Raw genomic sequence first — 15,799 nt, forward strand, 5'->3', positions numbered from 1 at the left:
TGCGCTCGCTCTGATTACCTTTCCTATGACCGAGCTTCCTTGTTCTCCGGATTGGAACGTGAACTCGCGTTTTCTACGTTATACAGATCTTGACACAAAGCAGAACAATGGAATGCATTCCACATGCTATTTTTACACTATGATCTATCCTCACATCGCCGTAACGCCATATGCGCCATGCCATACCCCAGCATAAAGAACCCGTCGAATAGGTAGGTAGATTTGTGCCCATCGGTATCATGTCATCATCGTAACTACTAGAGGAAGTAATCCGCAACCGGCTGCTTGGCCGGCATGCCTCGGGAGTCTTGGGGCGCTGCTTGGAAGACTCGGTATCGTCTGGCGGGTCCGCTCAGGAGGACTCGCTCTTTCTCCTTCATGACTCCTCCGTCGCTTCGGCCCACGTCGCCGTTACTACGGGACATGATTCCCTCGCCGCTGCCATCCTCGCCCAGTTCGAGAATGGCTGCCACATTCCCGCATCTGTAGCAGTAGTTCGGCGCGGACCAGACTGTCACGATCGTGTTGTCAAACATCTCCTTGAATCCTTCCATGACAAGTTGATGTGCTCGCGCAATCAGGGACAAGTCATTGGCGTGGTTAAAGACCTTCACGATATCTGAACCAAAGAGAAAACCTGCTCCACGAGGAGATAAGCCCCATCCATCAATCTCATCTGGATCAGACCATAGAAGATCGCACATGGCTCCTTCGTGGGGAACTTCCTGCTTGCGATCTAATAATCGGATCTTGTCCACCGTGTCGATTAGTGGAGACAAACCACCATGAACGCAGAGCACGGCACCCCCTGGATTTCCAGGTGTCCCGGTACTCCATCCTGATGCACCCGAACCTGGTGGTCCTGTCTTTGTGGGTGGACTCCCTTTCGGGCTTGATTGAGCAGCATTGTTTGACCTTGTTCGTGGAAAGCTGTTGATGTATCCCCCCTCTGCATTCAAAACTTCAATCTCGATGTCGGGATCGATGTATTCTTGTGTTGATCCACTGTCAGACTGTGTTTTGGGCTGCCTAGATGGTTGGAGGCTGCTGGATGCTCCTAGAACAATAGCTCCAAGAGCAAGATAATCAAAAACCTCACAGCAATATCGCCAGACATTGGCACTTCCATATTTTCGAAGACATTCATCGTAAAAGCCATAAACGGTCGTGATCTGTCGAGACTCATGGTTTCCTCGTATTAAAGTCATTCGGTCTGGGTATCGTACTTTTAGGCATAAGAGAAGAAGGAAGGATTCGAGAGAATAGAAGCCCCTATCAACAAAATCACCTGTAATAATCAGCAACAGAGATAAGAGGTTCCTTGAAGAAGAGGAGAGGCTTACCCATGAATAGATAGTTTGTGTCTGGAACATCACCGCCCACTCTAAATAACTCCATCAAATCATGAAACTGCCCGTGAATATCACCGCATATCTGTAATATCCCTGTCAGCGCAAGTTCTCAGGGCCTTCTATGGATACGTACCGTCACTGGCGCCGTGACTGTCACCACATTACCCTCCTCAATCAGAAGTTCCCGCGCCTTGTGACATAGTTCTCGGACTTGTGCTTCGGGGATAGTGCGGCATGCTCGTAACTGCGCGATCGCTCTGCAGAAATAATTAGATTGAGTTCTCGACCATTTGGTATTAGGACAGTACTTGTCTAGATCACTCATCTTGACACTCCCCCTTGCAAAATATTAGAAGGGCTGAAGTCTCTGAACCGAGAGCGGCTTTGAGAACCGCTTTGCGTGCAAACTTGTAGAGCTACCGCGCGTCCAAGGGTGGCGCAAACGGACTCTGATAAGCCCAGGCGTCCCAAACCCCTGGTTTTTAGATGCCGAAAGTTGTCTGCCTAGCGGGCCTTGGATACAATTGGAAGATGAGGAAAGAAGCTGAAGGGCTGGGGTATTTCTGTTCTTTTTTGAGAATTGCAGGTTGGTTTAGTCGTGTCGGAGTATTTCCTCAGCCTCATGTTTGATAAAGTTGCGCCCCATGCAACGCGCTAACCCCGATTAGATTACCCACGTCAAGCTTCAAAAAACATCGACCGATCTTACGATCTTACTTCAACCTCGCGTTCACGCCCTCCCCTCCCTCACTTGGGCAGCAAAAGGTAAGTCATTGGCCCAATTGCTTGCAAGATACCATAATGTATAATAATCCTCAACCTACAGCACCAATTCCTTGATTTGATCTCTCGGCGGCGCGCCGGAGATCCCAAGCTCCGTCATGCCACCACATCTCCACCCCCGAAGCCGATATACATCATCATTGTTCGCAACCACGCTCTTCGCCAGTTTCTTCGTTGTCGCTTTACCACATATCCTACCTTGCCCCGCGCCAAGAATAGCCTATGCAGATGGGGAGATGCCAGACGGAACACCAAGGAAGCGGAGACGGCGGAAGTGTGTGACAAACGAGGGGGAGCAGATCGAGCCATTGAAGGAGGCCTCTGTTGCGGAGGACATTAGTGATGATGGTGCAGCATCATTGACTCGAATGCCAAAACCGAAGAGGGAGTGTCCGGTTCCAAAACCCGGTGGATTGGTTGGTGAGATCCTGGGATTCCAGCCTTCGAGTAGTGATGGGGATGGCAAGGGGAGACCTCCGTGATGCCACGATCTCTTGAGACATGGTCTGTACATATAACAATACCCATCCTACTGTACATTTATGGCAGCAGAAGGACATCGCCACTTTTGTGTATAAGCTCATCTCTTTGCGAGGAATCCAAGCGCTGGATCCCCACAGATTTGTACACACATATACAGCAAGTCCTGCCAAAGTTCTAGCTCTCTCAAGTGATAGGAAATCTCACTACTCTCATTGTTCCAACATTACGGCCTAATAACGTTTGTGTTTTGGAATCTGGATACATGGTGTGAATTATTAGTCCTGCTGCTTCTTGAGTACAAATAGTCTCTGGTAAAAGTTTACTGAATAGCAAACAGTCTGTTAGTACCACTTCCTTTTAGTATAAAAGGAAGCAAAATAGGCACTGTAGAACCCTACTGTAACCCGAGCATGGCCGCTTCATTGACAAATACAGATTTTCTTTATCGACAACCAAGCTTGAGATATGGCGCTCCGTATTTCACAGTACACGAAAAATATATCTTAATTCAAGTTAGTAGTATGTCAAAGAAGGTTATTGTTTCACCGTCTGATGTTCCGGAAGTCATAATTACTTTGCAATCGTTAACTAGTTCACAACGACAATATTTGAATTATTCTAACCTACTCAGTAACTAAAACCTTCTGATTCAAATAGCAGGAAATCTGAAACTACAGTGCTCTTAGGTATCTGTCCCTCAAGAATCACAATTTCTTTGCCTATGACGGGAGAAGGGCTACCCTTTCTTTGTAAGGAATGTGAAAGGAGGAGAGAATAAGTGCAAGGAAACAAGTCTCTTTTTATATTCTCATGTCAGCTTCGGTTCTTAATCTTGAAATCTACCGTGAATGGACAAACACAGGTCCGTGGTTGCTCGCAGCCGAGGGGATGGCCCAATACTAAGGTATATATAAACCCCATATGTCACCAGCTAGGCCAACCACAATCGATCATCAAAGGAAAGATTACTAAGCAAAACTCGATCCCAGAGCTGGACACACTAGCTTATCATTTACAGCATTGTTAAGACTAGGAGAAGTCTTTACCGCACAAGCATCGTCCTATCTTATACTCCGCTAACTCTGGAGCCGATGACAACAATGTTATCTGACGCAGTAACAAACTCATTCGCAACGGCAGATCTCTGATGGCGGATATTATCGGACGACACTATAGATCACACAAATCTTATCTAATTCACGCCTATACCCTGGCTAGGAAGCAAGGGGAGAGAGACCGACTTGGGAAAGCAGAAGCACAGGACAGCCCTGATCTCGGGCTCGTCCACTTGCCCTTACAGACCTAGGAATAGGAAAGGAGAGAGTTCTTTTATATCCAGTGCGCAGGAGAAAGAACCAGTCTCGGGTCGCTATGCGAGGACATTGTTCCGTGATTTTTGAATTCGCTGTTTCGAGATAGGAAGTAGGTATTATTAGTGAATAATACGTTGTTTCTTCTTGAATTATTTTGAGTCTTCTTTCCTTAGAAAAGTAGAAGAGATGGCTCGGAGATCATGGAGCTTTCGTGTTGCTGATTACATTCTACTTCAGATAGTAGAGCATTAGATTTCAGGAGGTAGGAGAGAAAAGGGGCTTGAGATTTAACGAGAACGATCGAGCTTAGATTACAACCTGCCTACCTATAAGCACTTGAGAATTGAAACTTTAGAGACAATTAAAAGATTATTGGATATTCAAGATATATGATACGTGATTGAGATGGCTACCATAACTGGATTTCTATAGGTATTGGAATATTAAGAATAATTGAAACGTTATTCCTCCTTACGGTGTGGTTAGATTCGGTTCGCTCCCGGGAGAACACCAAAATATTTTCCACAGTACTTGCAATATCAACCTCACATGCGTTAAATTTCTTCTTCGCGACCAACAATGGCGAACAGAATCCTGTATCGGGAATATCATCTATCCTCGAGCGCCTGCTTCGGAACTTCAACTAGATTGAGGCTACGAGCATTTGACAACTTGATGAGCTCGTGGAGTATAAGATTCGAGCTTAAAAGCAGTCAGGAACCGGATTTCTACAAGTCGTGAAAATCACCGCACAAGCGCCCAACTCCTCATCTCATTCCAAGCTGTGATTGATTCTGAGAGACAGCTGCCCGCAGGAGCAGAGTCCCCCCTTTTTTTCTCTATGTTCTTTATTCTCTATTATTGCCCTTCAAAACATCTATTGCCACAAACGTCTCAAACAATGCTCATCGAGGAATGCGCCCTAGCGTATTGCATATCGCCCTCGAAATGAACCGCATTCCTCGCGGTCATATCCCATGCCGCTTCTGTCTCCATGAGTGGCTATTCCATTTAAATGAACGGCGCTAGTTTTGTCCTCTTTATTACACGGGAAGGGGTTCAAGTGATCTCTCCGGGAGCAGCCAGGTCACGACCTCACATATTTGGGAGCTGTTTGTCAATGCATTAAGATTCCCCTCCCAAACTCCTTCTACTCGTCCCATTGACTCATCCCAGAAACCTTTCTTCTTCTCTCCTCCTCTATGACAAGTTGCTGTCAGAAACCAGACAAATTATCGAAGCCTCAATAGATTCCAGCTCAAGCCTCACCGTGAGCCATGGCAAGTCAAGTACCATTAGACGGCAATACTGACCCCGTGGTCGGGGAAGGAATGGACGTTGATGAAGGACGCACGACAGTTCGTGTGCCGGCCATTGATCCAGCACCACCAGGTAAAGTGAACCCGAATCGACCAGTCCCTGCGACACTCTTTGCAGGGCCCTACCAGTCAACCTTCGCACTCAAGGTAGCAGCAACTACGCCCGAAGTCATGAAATGCCTTGGGCATGTAAACTGCAGTTACCTCTCCACCCCAGGCATGGCACCTACGCTCCTCCAACTGAAGCAGCACGCACATTCCCTCACCGTGCTTATCAAGCATATGACCATCTCGACAGCGCCAGCAGTCATCGACAATAGGAATTTATCCAGCGGGGGCACAGGAGAATTTCACCAGAATGAGAGTTACGACTGGTTAAATGATCTCTCGAAGCCGTACGAAAATCCAGATCGTCATCATCAGATGCCTCTCACCAGCCTTCTGAATACCATTGAGCCCGATGCTAGCAGGTCCCGATCATATGCGAACATTTGTCCATTGCATCCTGCCGATGTCAGGACTCCCAAGAACGGGCTAAGTTTGCCATATGCGACGCACCAGTCCTTGATCGAGCACGCGAATGAAATCTTGGAACTCCTGGATCATGAGTACAGTGCAAAGGGGGGACTGCTCTCCATACTTCCCCCCAAAGAGCAAACCGAGGATCGCGAGAAGGCCGAAACAACCTTACTCGGCCAGCTCATACTCTACATTTCACGCCTCGTGCAACGCCTCCATGAGCTCGAACGCGAATATGCAAATGCACTGGATGTCATCAAGGGCGAGGCAGCCGTCCCGCATCAGGCACTATCCAAGCTTGGGCCCCATGGACGGAAGCCTCGAGAGATGGTATACCCTCAAGACCGCTTCGTGCTGGTGAATGCCGGTGACGATGTCTGGCAATTCCTAAGCAACGAATTTGAGAGGAAAGAGATCAACGATGCGGAGAAAGATCGGGAGAGGCGCGCGCTGGGTATCAGTGGAGATGCGCTCTGGGAGGAGAAAGATGGAGTTGAATTCGCCAGGGGCATTACGACTTTGGATGTCACAACTCGTTACTATCGTCTCCGTGGCGATCCCCTAAAGACCGTCTTCGTGATTCCGGCGTACCAAGAACATCCTGGCACCAGAGTCACAAGAGAGACAGAGCGTCAGCCTACGGTTGTCAGTGTGGTAAAGCCAGTATGGCCAGAGCGAGTTAGCACGTGGGAGCTAAAAAAGCGCAGTGATATGGAGGAGCTCAAAGTCCTCAGGGAAAAATTCTCAGAGCAGGAAAAAGAACTGGAACTTGCGCAAGACACGGTAAAAGGGGTCTATTTCGACCGTCAGAACAAAGCCGAAGAGCTGCGAAAATTGAAAGAGACAGAGAACCAAGCTCTGAAAGACGCTCAAGCTGAGGTAGCAAGATTGAATGCCCTGCTACACGACCCTGTCAACGAGAGCCAGTTACAAGTCGCCGTAGAGATCGAGAAAGCCCAGAAAGCGAAAGAGGAGGCTGAGGCTACGACACAAGCATACCTCGAGAAACAAGCAGCCTTAGAGCAGGAACGTCAGAAAGCGAAGGAAGTAACGCAGCAGAAAGAGCAACTCAAGGCTAGAGAAGAGGCGCGGCTCAAAAAAGCAGAAGCCGAGCTACAGGAAAAGAAAAGGAAAATCATGGAACGAGACGCCGACGTAGCGCGGGCTGCGAACCTCACTCAAGACAAGCTGAAAGCGATCTGGAAGAAGCAGATTACCGACCAGCAGATCCTTCACGAGTTCTTGAAGAGGAACGAGGCCCATATCCTGCTAGCGGGAATGAAGCCCTCGGAGGAGGATAGACAGAAAGGCGCTGCTATTGCGGAGCAGCTGATCGGGGATGCTGATATAGAGATGATGCAGTAGCTGTTACGAAGGATCAAGGTGCTTGCAGATTTTGCTCTTATGGTATTATGCTTTGTTGAAAGGGGTTGGGTCTCGTTATTGATAGTTTAATTGACTCGGTCTGTTTGCTTCTATAGGAAATATGGGACTGATCCTTATATCAACCCAATGTGAAAATCAAATCATGAAGCGAACATGGAATATGAAGAGAATAGGCGCTTCAGGATACTAGTACTTTGGTAACTGTTGCCTTTTCCGTATTGAGACTCAACGGGAAGAGATTGTCTTGATTTCAGTTCGCAACTCAGTTGCAAACAATGTTCATTCTCTGTTATAGTACCAATAAACACTAGGTATCAGATGGCCCAGACAAAATGTTATGTACATCGTTTCGGCATCATTAAAGGTATCTTACATCATTAACATCTTGACATTATTCCCACCAGAAGATAATAGGCCGTAGATAAAACCAACACATAATTAATCAATTCAATCCAGACTCATGAATAGCTCCAGCATCTTGGGGTAGTTAGGCGTACCCAAGCCCGTCACGGGGTCCCACCCTGCTGACGCAGAGAAACCAGTTGTGTTGCACCCAGGGTTCGTACCTGATGTGATGTCGTGGAGGACCTGTGGGTTTGCGTACAGAGTCGGGTTGACAAATCCAACTGTGGACTTGTTGGCGGCAATTCGCTCTTCATTAATGAGGTTGAGAATCGAAGCAAAGGCAGGAGCGGCAGCAGAGGTACCACCAACTGGAATCCTCACGTTAGTATTTTGTACAGAAAATATATTCATGACCCATCTGAAGGTCTCGGGGGTAAAAGTAACAAAATTGCCTCGGGAGTAAAGGGGACAAAGGAAATATGACATACTAAGGGTTGGGGCTACATTGTTGAAGATGACAACGTTATCACCAATAGCGCTGACATCGGGGTATCCTCTGCCTGCGCGGTTGAAGATGCCGCCGTTTGCGCCAATGTTTTCGTTATTGGTGGTGGAGTAAGATGGGTATGGAGGAGGACTGTTGGTAAGGTATTCATTCACAGCGGCACTCTGGTAGCTTGGCATGGCGTATATGTTTGAGAAGCCACCCCCAGATCCGAAGCGAGAAACAGCAACCTCTGAATCCGTCTTGACATTTGCGCCAGAGGGAAGATACGTTGCTCCTACTGCCGTGAGATAAGGGCAGCTAGCTGGAAAATCAGGACTGTAAAGTGTGTTTGTTAGGGCGCGTTCAAAGAGATAATAGTTCGAAGCAGTGGAGTAACTTACCTGAATATTTGACCTGTTCCGAGACAACCAGATGGGCCAGCAACTCCACTATCACCTGAAGCTAGGATAACTGATACACCTTGCATCCCAAGCTTCATGAACTCATTGCATTGGCGCGTTTGGTATGCTTCAGGGAGATCTGCCTCTTGGCCACCATAAGAGATCGAGATAACATTGGTCTAAAATAAGGTTTAGTAACTTAGGACATGCTCCTGTATCCATAAGTACTTACAGGCTTGTAAACGCCACACTGCAGAGATCCCTTGTATCCACCAGATTGCGTATCTGGGTATGGTGGGTCTAGAGGATCAATAGAGCTGCAGTAAGAACCGTCAAGGGCATCTAAGAAATTGTTCAGGAAACCCTGGTAAGTATACTGGGCCTCGTATACTGGATCGTCGGTTTGAAAGAGGACGCTGTTTTGAGGGTAGATCAGAGGGTATGAGATCTGGAAGTCCAGATCGGACTCGCCTCCAGCATTGAACTCGTTGTTTGCTGGTATCGCGGCGCCATCAATACCTTTAAAGATTGGAGCCGTGCCAGGTGGGATGCGTCTTTAAACAGTATTAGCAATGAGCACTGATATAACACGGTTGAAACGTACTGAGCAAAGGTCGCAAAGAACAGATTCAAATCCGTCTGGCTAACGTAATCCCCGAGGTCTTCGAAGATACCAAGCTCGTTACCTGGAGCAGCTTTGCTCCCGGCAGTAACATTATACAATGCTAAATCAGTGGATCAGTGCCAGCCGCCACCAAATTAGAGGATGTAATTACCTGCGACACAAGCAGGAGTAATGGCTATATCGCAAACAGCGAGCTCAGGATAAGCAAGAAGCTCCTCGATGGTCATTCCCAGTGTCTTTTTTAAAGGCGGGAGAGTGCCCGCTTGGCCTTTTCCACTGGTGACACCAAAAGTGCGCTTCTCGAGACCCGATTGACCTCGACTAGGCGCAAAGAGTTTAATGCCAGGAGTGATATAATCGACATGCTGTTGAATATGGGAAGGAACATGGTAACTAGACTAACTATTAGTACCATGATAAGCACAAAGTAAGCCACCATCTTACCTGTCACAGGCAACAGTTGATTGACCAGTGCCAGAGTGTTCATAGACGTGGTACTCGGTTTTCAGCAAAGATTCCAGTTCACCGGCTGCAGCGTCAAACTGCATCCATTGCTTATTGACCGACTGCGAGATTCTTTCCGCAGGAATACCTGCGGATAGAAGCCAGTCACGAACCGCATCCACGGTCGATTGAGATGGCGCAAAGATATCAGCAACCTCCTCTGCTGAATAATGCTGGCCATATCTGGGAGAATCGTGCTTGGAACTGGCACATATTGACTTAGCCACTTTCACTTTGCAAGAGAACGGATCACCGCAGTGCTTACACTTCTAGTAGAAGATCATAGCCATTCTCGAGGTTGCGCTGGGTCATACCGACACGCACAGGGAGTTCAACATCAGCACTCAGCCTATCGCGCTTGATCCATGCCTTGGGAACATAGTCACGACGTTCATGCACGACATGGTTTTCTGGGAAGGGTGCTGCTATCACTCGGGCAGCAAAAGCAGTGACAATGGCAAGACCGAGGAGCTGCATCTTGTGTTTCGGGGTCCGAATGCAACACAAGAAGAAATGCAACTTGCAAGAGACATCGAGCAAGAGACGAGGAGAACTTGATATATGAACATATGGATCTGGAGGGGTCTTCAAAGCAGATCGACAGAAATGGCCTGCGTAGCCGGGATTGTCCCGGGGCGTTTCCCTTACAAGTTACTCCGGACCCTGGGCTGTTGACGATCGCCAGAACCACAAGACCCTGGATACATGATCCTACTGGCTGGGGGGCGTGACGGTGAAAAGGAGAGAAAGTGGCATCGTCTGTCGATTTCATGCTTTCGGCAAGGATCCACCAGGAACGCCGCAATTCCCCGCCCTGAAGCGGAAGCTATTGGCCCATTGGAGATGAATGAGGAACAGAGCTTGAGGACCCATCACTCCGTAGCGCCTGGGGGATAAGACGGATGAGTATGTATTGTAGATGTGATGTCAAAGACATTATCTCAGAAGACTCATAAGAGTGTACATCGACGGGGCCTTCGCACCGGTATGAAGGATTGAAAATCATGTCCCACATACAGTCCACTTGACAACCCCTACGTAATACATTCTGTGTACAGTAGTAGTAGCGTCTTGAACTCTGCACGCGTGGAATCTCCCGCACTCGGGTTTCCCGAGAAGTGGATGGAACGTTGGGAGCGAGTGAGGTCGTCGGTCTTTGAATACGGAGTATTGTTGGACAAGACCGGAGTTTCCCAGGTTACCATGTGGATGAGAGCTCATAGCCTCAAAGGCTTAGCAGCTCTTCTATCTTGGCTTAACATTGACTCGGCGAGGCTCGGCCAGGCGGTGATTGGCGGACTTGAAGACCTTTTGAGGGGGGGAGTACACAGTCAAGTCACAAGAGAGTTGTGAGTTCTAGAAAAGAATCTGCCCCGAGACAAACGAGGTTCTGTTTGAACCCAGATCGTGCCGAGACGGGATCAAAGGACAGGTCAAAAAAACCAAGACAAAAGAGGGAGAAAAGTTGAAGAAAATAACTAAGTCAACATCCACATTATCGAATTATCGAACAAGGCCGATAACAGATACCAAAAACGGCAATAATGAATTCTGGGTTCCTGACACGTGACCCAACAGTCTTGCCAGTTTTCTAAGGCATCTACCCCACGTACTTTACGCGCTCGCGTCTTCCTTTCAACGTCAACAATTCCACAATTCAACATCGCGCCCGTAAATCTACGACAATGGGTATGACAAACACTCCTCTCTAGAACCAAAGCAGCTATTTATGTTTCATGGGCAGATTACGGATATAATGCTGGTGGCTACACCACTACGAGCTACGGTGCGCAAGGCGGGGCAGACGGTGGAGGTTTCTTAGGAGGGTCGCAAGCAGGGAGTCAAGATACCCCAGGTGGCACGAAGGTATATCTTCTCGCTCCCGAATTCCGGTTTCTGCTCGTGTTAACAAGCTGTCAAGAGATATGGGCAGGATACCCTTCGCCCTGTCACCATCAAGCAGCTGCTGGACGCGTAAGGTTACCCCAAGGAAGAACGCGTCCGCCGAAGATTATTGACGACGATTTTCTAGTGTTTTCCCGTATCCAGATGCCGAGGCCAAGGTAGATGGTACCAGCTTGACGCAAGTACGTGTTCGCTCTTCTGCTCTTCCCTATTTCTTGTTGCAGAATTCAATCTCACAGTCTGCTTTAGGTCGACTTGGTAGGTCGAGTCAGCACAGTTTCTGCCCAGGCGACGAACACAACCTACAAGATTGACGATGGTACCGGGGTAATAGAAGTAAAGCAATGGGTTGACGGTGATGCGCCGCCAGAATTGCAGAAATATACGCCGAAAGAAGGAGACTACGTCCATGTCTGGGGCAAGCTCAAAGAATTCAACAACAGGCGCCACGTCGGCTCCCATGTTATACACCCAATTACCGACTTCAACGAAATTAGTTACCATCTCCTTCATGCCACGGCGGTACACCTATACTTTACTCGAGGACCGCTGGGGGGAGCAAATGGGGCCGCAGTAAAGAGCGAGGGACAAGGCATGTTCGTCGACGGCGGCTACGGAGCTACAAATGGTGCGCCTGGTGCAGTAGGCAAGAAGTTACCGCCGAGAATATCTCCTATCGCAAGAAAGGTCTATGAATTCTTGCAATCTACGCCACAGAACAACGAAGGGTTACATGTGCACAACATCTCTCACCAGTTGAATATTCCGGCGAACGAGGTGTTCAAGGCTGGAGATGAATTGCTTGGTGAGGGTCTCATTTATACGACGCTTGATGATGAGACGTGGGCAGTACTGGAATACTAGACAAGTGAAGAAGGGAATCATGAGGCGTTCTGGGTTGGCTCGGCATGTGTAGAATGTTAAGATGTTTATAATTGCTAGCATAAAAGCATGAAATGATGAACATAACCAAGGAACTGTTCTCGCAATCACTGAATCAGGAGATAGACATCATCAATGACGTACTTCCACACTCATTAAACCATCAAGTGAACGTATCCGTAGAGAAATATCCAAGATCAAAACAGGAAGATAACCATTCTTGCCAGGGAATCGAAACCTAGTAAAAGTCAAGGCACCAAAAAAGAATAAAAGAAAATTACTGCAAAGATGTCCCTCGCCTTCAGATTCCTTCTGCGTCGAGCCTCCAGATTATCAAAGGGCTCTGATTTTTACAGTTTGTCCCTCGGCCTTCGAGCCCCCAGCTACGCTCTGGGGCTCTCGAACCATGATATGCAACCTGACCGGCTTGGGGCCCCGCTCAAGAGTGATGAACTTCTTCTCGATGAAACCGTACTTATTGTAGTACGAGATGTTGCTTGCTGCACTGGATTCCAGATAGGTTGGGCGACCTTCGAGATCAGCCTATAAAATCATATAACATTAGCATGCTTCTCGTGGTTCAGTTCGCCATATAGAAAAGAGACTCACCCGGGCTGTCATATGCTCGATCAGCTTCCTCGCATATCCTTTCCCGCGAGCACTGGGCTTGCTACCTAGATACACAAGGTAGTAGGCATCATTCTCACGGTGTCCTAAGATATCGTGGAAGGTATCGTGCAAGAGTGGCATGAACTCATTGTAGAAACGTTTCCTGCCTTCAGATGATAGCTTGTAATAGAGTCTCCACATGCCACTACGGAAGATTGTCCACCAGTCATTCATATTCTGGCCAGGGGGCATCCTAGTTTTCAGTTAGTTGTCTTGCCTTACTCCGTTGCAGGCTATATAACGAGGATGTATGATAAGCTGCCTACCAAAGAGCAACAGCATCATAGTTCGGCCCAATAGTTGTCGCAATGCCTTTGTAGATATGAGCAGCAGTCATATACCGAATGATATCGCAATGAAGCTTCCACTTGTGCTCTTCCGAATAAGCAGCCATATCATCGGTATCAATGAAATATCTTGCTACTTCATCAACGGCGAAGGCTTCAGACAGGCATTGAGCCGCCTCCTCATACTCATTAATGCCAATGACACGGACTTCTTCCGAGCTTGCTGGAGAGATACTACGGCTTTTCTCGGTGGTTAACATGGCGTTATTGTTATTAATCTGCTCCATGATTGCGGTTGGATACGGAAGACTGATATGGTATTTCTGGACCTCCATTAATGAGTGATATAAATGCACGAGGGGGGGAGTTCACAAACAGGACGGTTTTTCAGCTGGCCTGGTGCTATCGCCCGTATGTTGTTTAGAAAGCTGGGATCTCGACACTGTTTCGTATCGAGATGGAAAACGAAGGCAATGAAGACTTTGGCGTCTATCAACCGACATCAAGGTTGTAATATCCGGGGAGCTTCCTGTTGAGATTCGGTTCAGATTGACGGATATATTGATCTGTCAATATGTGGCAGTGCTTATAATTATCTGTCGTGCGAGAGATACTGGGAGTCTTGAAGTAATCGTCGAGATAGATAACGAAGCTGAGCTGTTAACTGATTTTGAGGTTGAAGATTACTCCTGATGTCAAGTGAGGATTGAGCAATCTATGAAATCCGGTGGATTGACAAAGAGGGGGAGAGAGCGCGGCACAACACGGCTTATGTATGTATGCTTCAAATCCGGGACGTCGTGTGCCCAAGGATAAGCGTTCAGTATGACCCCACTAAAAGAAGCCATCGTGGAACCGAATGACCCCTGTCATTCCGCTGATAGGGCCCCTTTTTGACAATTGTGAGCGGAGCTTTCTCGTCGTCCCCTCGAACTACGAGATATGATCCAGAATAACCAATGGGATTGAAGTGCCGCCCAAACATCCCTTATTCATGAACGACCGCCTCGTTTTGAGTCGAGCTGCACGATAACCGCGAGGCGTGGGGTTGCTAATCGTCGGGTGGACATACCTCGAGCGGTTAGATAGAGGTGGGGATAGTTCCCGCCAATTAATCGGCCGACCCCGAACTCGAATGAATGCCATAGTTGGCCACAGTATTGAAGATAAACAAATATGAATGAATTGTAAGATGCACAAAGAGAGAGAAAGGTATGCCGAGCATATCTGCATCGTAGATCCAATGCCCAGAAGTGCTCGAGGGAATGGCACGAGCCCAAACTTCCTCGGACAACTGGGAAAGGCCGTGATACCTGACCACTCAACTCAGTAAACTCAGCCAAGGACCAAACATCGCATGGCTGCAGCTGGAACCAATGCGCTATACTCAATTGCTGCGTCTGTATGTGGGGTATATTGAATCTGCTTGCGGATAATTCGACCAGGCTTCACTTTGCTTGTTACTCCTCCCCTCTCTCCGACAATCCGTGCTACAGTGTAGCTTGACTCGCTGTCAATGCATTGACACGATCCCGGTTTTCTCACATCCTACGGATCTCCTGTTCATTCATGTATTTTTCCAGCCCCTCGTCCAAATGTGACCACCACTCGAACAACAAGGAATGGCAGATGAGTTTGAACCAGGGAGTAAATTTGAGGGCGGGGTCATTGAACATCGTCTTCAACCCATCGGCAGTAACGTAACGAGTATCGCGGACTTCATTCAGGTTGGGTTTGAGATCAACGTCGGCTTTGATGAAGAGGATATAGTCAACTAGAGGATCATGCAGGATTAGCAAACATCTCTGCGGGGAGTAAGTGAGGTAGGACACACTCTCATGCTCTCCCCACTTTCCATCACTAGGTGCCTTGTAATGGATTCTTGTCAAGAATTTGAAGTTCTCGATTGGGACTTGAGCAGCCTTGATTCCAAGTTCGTGATCAAGCTTTCGTTGCGCCGCTCTCTTGACCCCCATCACCGCCTCGGCCAATTCGACACCACCTTCACCCGGTATTCCAAGGGGATGCGAGCAGCATGTGTTGGTCCACATGTCCGGGAATGTGATCTTTTCGGTCGCGCGCTGCTGCAGGAGCAACTCGTTCTTGGAGTTGAAGAGGAAGACAGAGAAGGCGCGATGCAGGAGGCCCTTGTCAATGTTCGTCATGAGATGGCCTGCGGTTGTCAGACAAACACTTGTTACATTACACGGTAATCGCTACTCACATATCTTCTTGCTAAAGTTTCCAATAGGCTTATCATTCTCATCGAGGACAATACAGACCTCATCCATCAACCTGATTTGCTCTTCATCGTGGCCCTCTAATTCTGCCGAGCTTGTGTCGATGTCGGGAAAGAGTCGCAGGATATTCTGAGCCGTAATCGGCTCAGCTTGAGTGATTGTAGACGTTGCAGACATTGCAGATGGGAAAAGGGGGGGTTATGAGAGTGTGGGGTGGAGGGAAATCGCTCATTAAAATACCTCAAGGCTTTGCTGGAAAAGGTACGGACCGCCAGTGGTGGGGTTGCTCTAAATGAACA

General features: G+C 48.0%; 8 protein-coding genes across 8 annotated transcripts; 3 read left to right on the forward strand and 5 right to left on the reverse strand.

Moving 5' to 3' along the window:
- Positions 1–98: 98 nt before the first annotated feature.
- M430DRAFT_140989 (hypothetical protein) lies at positions 99–1,937 on the reverse strand. The gene is made up of 4 exons (XM_024862691.1): positions 1,661–1,937; positions 1,486–1,609; positions 1,344–1,434; positions 99–1,288 (listed from the first exon to the last, which is right to left on the reverse strand). Exons 1-4 carry the CDS (start codon positions 1,675–1,677, stop codon positions 258–260), a joined length of 1,263 nt encoding a protein of 420 aa, XP_024720204.1. The 5' UTR covers positions 1,678–1,937; the 3' UTR covers positions 99–257.
- A 296-nt stretch (positions 1,938–2,233) lies between these two features.
- M430DRAFT_35390 (hypothetical protein) lies at positions 2,234–2,617 on the forward strand (the record flags this gene model as incomplete). Its single annotated transcript, XM_024866732.1, has 1 exon — positions 2,234–2,617. One exon carries the CDS (start codon positions 2,234–2,236, stop codon positions 2,615–2,617), a length of 384 nt encoding a protein of 127 aa, XP_024720205.1.
- A 2,645-nt stretch (positions 2,618–5,262) lies between these two features.
- M430DRAFT_103831 (hypothetical protein) lies at positions 5,263–6,543 on the forward strand (the record flags this gene model as incomplete). Its single annotated transcript, XM_024860884.1, has 1 exon — positions 5,263–6,543. A coding segment is annotated over one exon (1,281 nt), but the record flags the coding sequence as incomplete, so codon positions are not given.
- An 853-nt stretch (positions 6,544–7,396) lies between these two features.
- M430DRAFT_67039 (hypothetical protein) lies at positions 7,397–10,079 on the reverse strand. The gene is made up of 8 exons (XM_024869264.1): positions 9,783–10,079; positions 9,458–9,721; positions 9,165–9,406; positions 8,993–9,113; positions 8,621–8,942; positions 8,389–8,567; positions 7,989–8,323; positions 7,397–7,868 (listed from the first exon to the last, which is right to left on the reverse strand). The coding sequence occupies exons 1-8, from the start codon at positions 9,992–9,994 to the stop codon at positions 7,603–7,605; spliced, it is 1,941 nt and encodes a 646-aa protein (XP_024720207.1). The 5' UTR covers positions 9,995–10,079; the 3' UTR covers positions 7,397–7,602.
- Positions 10,080–10,419: 340 nt separating this feature from the next.
- Positions 10,420–12,442, forward strand: M430DRAFT_67041 (hypothetical protein; the record flags this gene model as incomplete). Its single annotated transcript, XM_024869265.1, has 5 exons — positions 10,420–10,432; positions 11,262–11,383; positions 11,439–11,491; positions 11,550–11,604; positions 11,672–12,442. The coding sequence occupies 5 exons, from the start codon at positions 10,420–10,422 to the stop codon at positions 12,284–12,286; spliced, it is 858 nt and encodes a 285-aa protein (XP_024720208.1). The 3' UTR covers positions 12,287–12,442.
- Positions 12,443–12,502: 60 nt separating this feature from the next.
- On the reverse strand, positions 12,503–13,893 carry M430DRAFT_247455 (hypothetical protein). The gene is made up of 4 exons (XM_024865126.1): positions 13,637–13,893; positions 13,240–13,589; positions 12,914–13,166; positions 12,503–12,847 (listed from the first exon to the last, which is right to left on the reverse strand). The coding sequence occupies exons 2-4, from the start codon at positions 13,545–13,547 to the stop codon at positions 12,638–12,640; spliced, it is 771 nt and encodes a 256-aa protein (XP_024720209.1). The 5' UTR covers positions 13,548–13,589; positions 13,637–13,893; the 3' UTR covers positions 12,503–12,637.
- Positions 13,706–14,715, reverse strand: M430DRAFT_35392 (hypothetical protein). The gene has a single exon (XM_024866733.1). The coding sequence runs from the start codon at positions 14,404–14,406 to the stop codon at positions 14,194–14,196; it is 213 nt and encodes a 70-aa protein (XP_024720210.1). The 5' UTR covers positions 14,407–14,715; the 3' UTR covers positions 13,706–14,193.
- Positions 14,716–14,801: 86 nt separating this feature from the next.
- Positions 14,802–15,677, reverse strand: M430DRAFT_19676 (hypothetical protein; the record flags this gene model as incomplete). Its single annotated transcript, XM_024864125.1, has 3 exons — positions 14,802–15,034; positions 15,095–15,433; positions 15,485–15,677. The coding sequence occupies 3 exons, from the start codon at positions 15,675–15,677 to the stop codon at positions 14,802–14,804; spliced, it is 765 nt and encodes a 254-aa protein (XP_024720211.1).
- Positions 15,678–15,799: the final 122 nt, after the last annotated feature.

The sequence above is a fragment of the Amorphotheca resinae genome, assembly GCF_003019875.1.
Source record: "Amorphotheca resinae ATCC 22711 unplaced genomic scaffold M430scaffold_7, whole genome shotgun sequence".
Taxonomy (NCBI): Eukaryota; Fungi; Ascomycota; class Leotiomycetes; order Helotiales; family Amorphothecaceae; genus Amorphotheca; species Amorphotheca resinae.

Bases quoted from the DNA above. Each gene is read 5' to 3' on its own strand.
- M430DRAFT_67039 (XM_024869264.1), bottom strand. From the start codon at position 9,994: ATGCAGCTCCTCGGTCTTGCCATTGTCACTGCTTTTGCTGCCCGAGTG. The intron at 9,722-9,782 runs GTAAGCACTGCG...AATATGTGCCAG, and splicing joins TATGATCTTCTACTAGAAGT to TTCCAAGCACGATTCTCCCA. The intron at 8,324-8,388 runs GTAAGTTACTCC...CACACTTTACAG, and splicing joins GGAACAGGTCAAATATTCAG to TCCTGATTTTCCAGCTAGCT.
- M430DRAFT_35392 (XM_024866733.1), bottom strand. From the start codon at position 14,406: ATGGCATTCATTCGAGTTCGGGGTCGGCCGATTAATTGGCGGGAACTA.
- M430DRAFT_247455 (XM_024865126.1), bottom strand. From the start codon at position 13,547: ATGGAGCAGATTAATAACAATAACGCCATGTTAACCACCGAGAAAAGC. The intron at 13,167-13,239 runs GTAGGCAGCTTA...ACTGAAAACTAG, and splicing joins TATGATGCTGTTGCTCTTTG to GATGCCCCCTGGCCAGAATA. The intron at 12,848-12,913 runs GTGAGTCTCTTT...ATGATTTTATAG, and splicing joins TCGAGCATATGACAGCCCGG to GCTGATCTCGAAGGTCGCCC.
- M430DRAFT_140989 (XM_024862691.1), bottom strand. The intron at 1,435-1,485 runs GTACGTATCCAT...GGGATATTACAG, and splicing joins CAGTCACGGCGCCAGTGACG to ATATGCGGTGATATTCACGG. The intron at 1,289-1,343 runs GTAAGCCTCTCC...TGATTATTACAG, and splicing joins CACAAACTATCTATTCATGG to GTGATTTTGTTGATAGGGGC.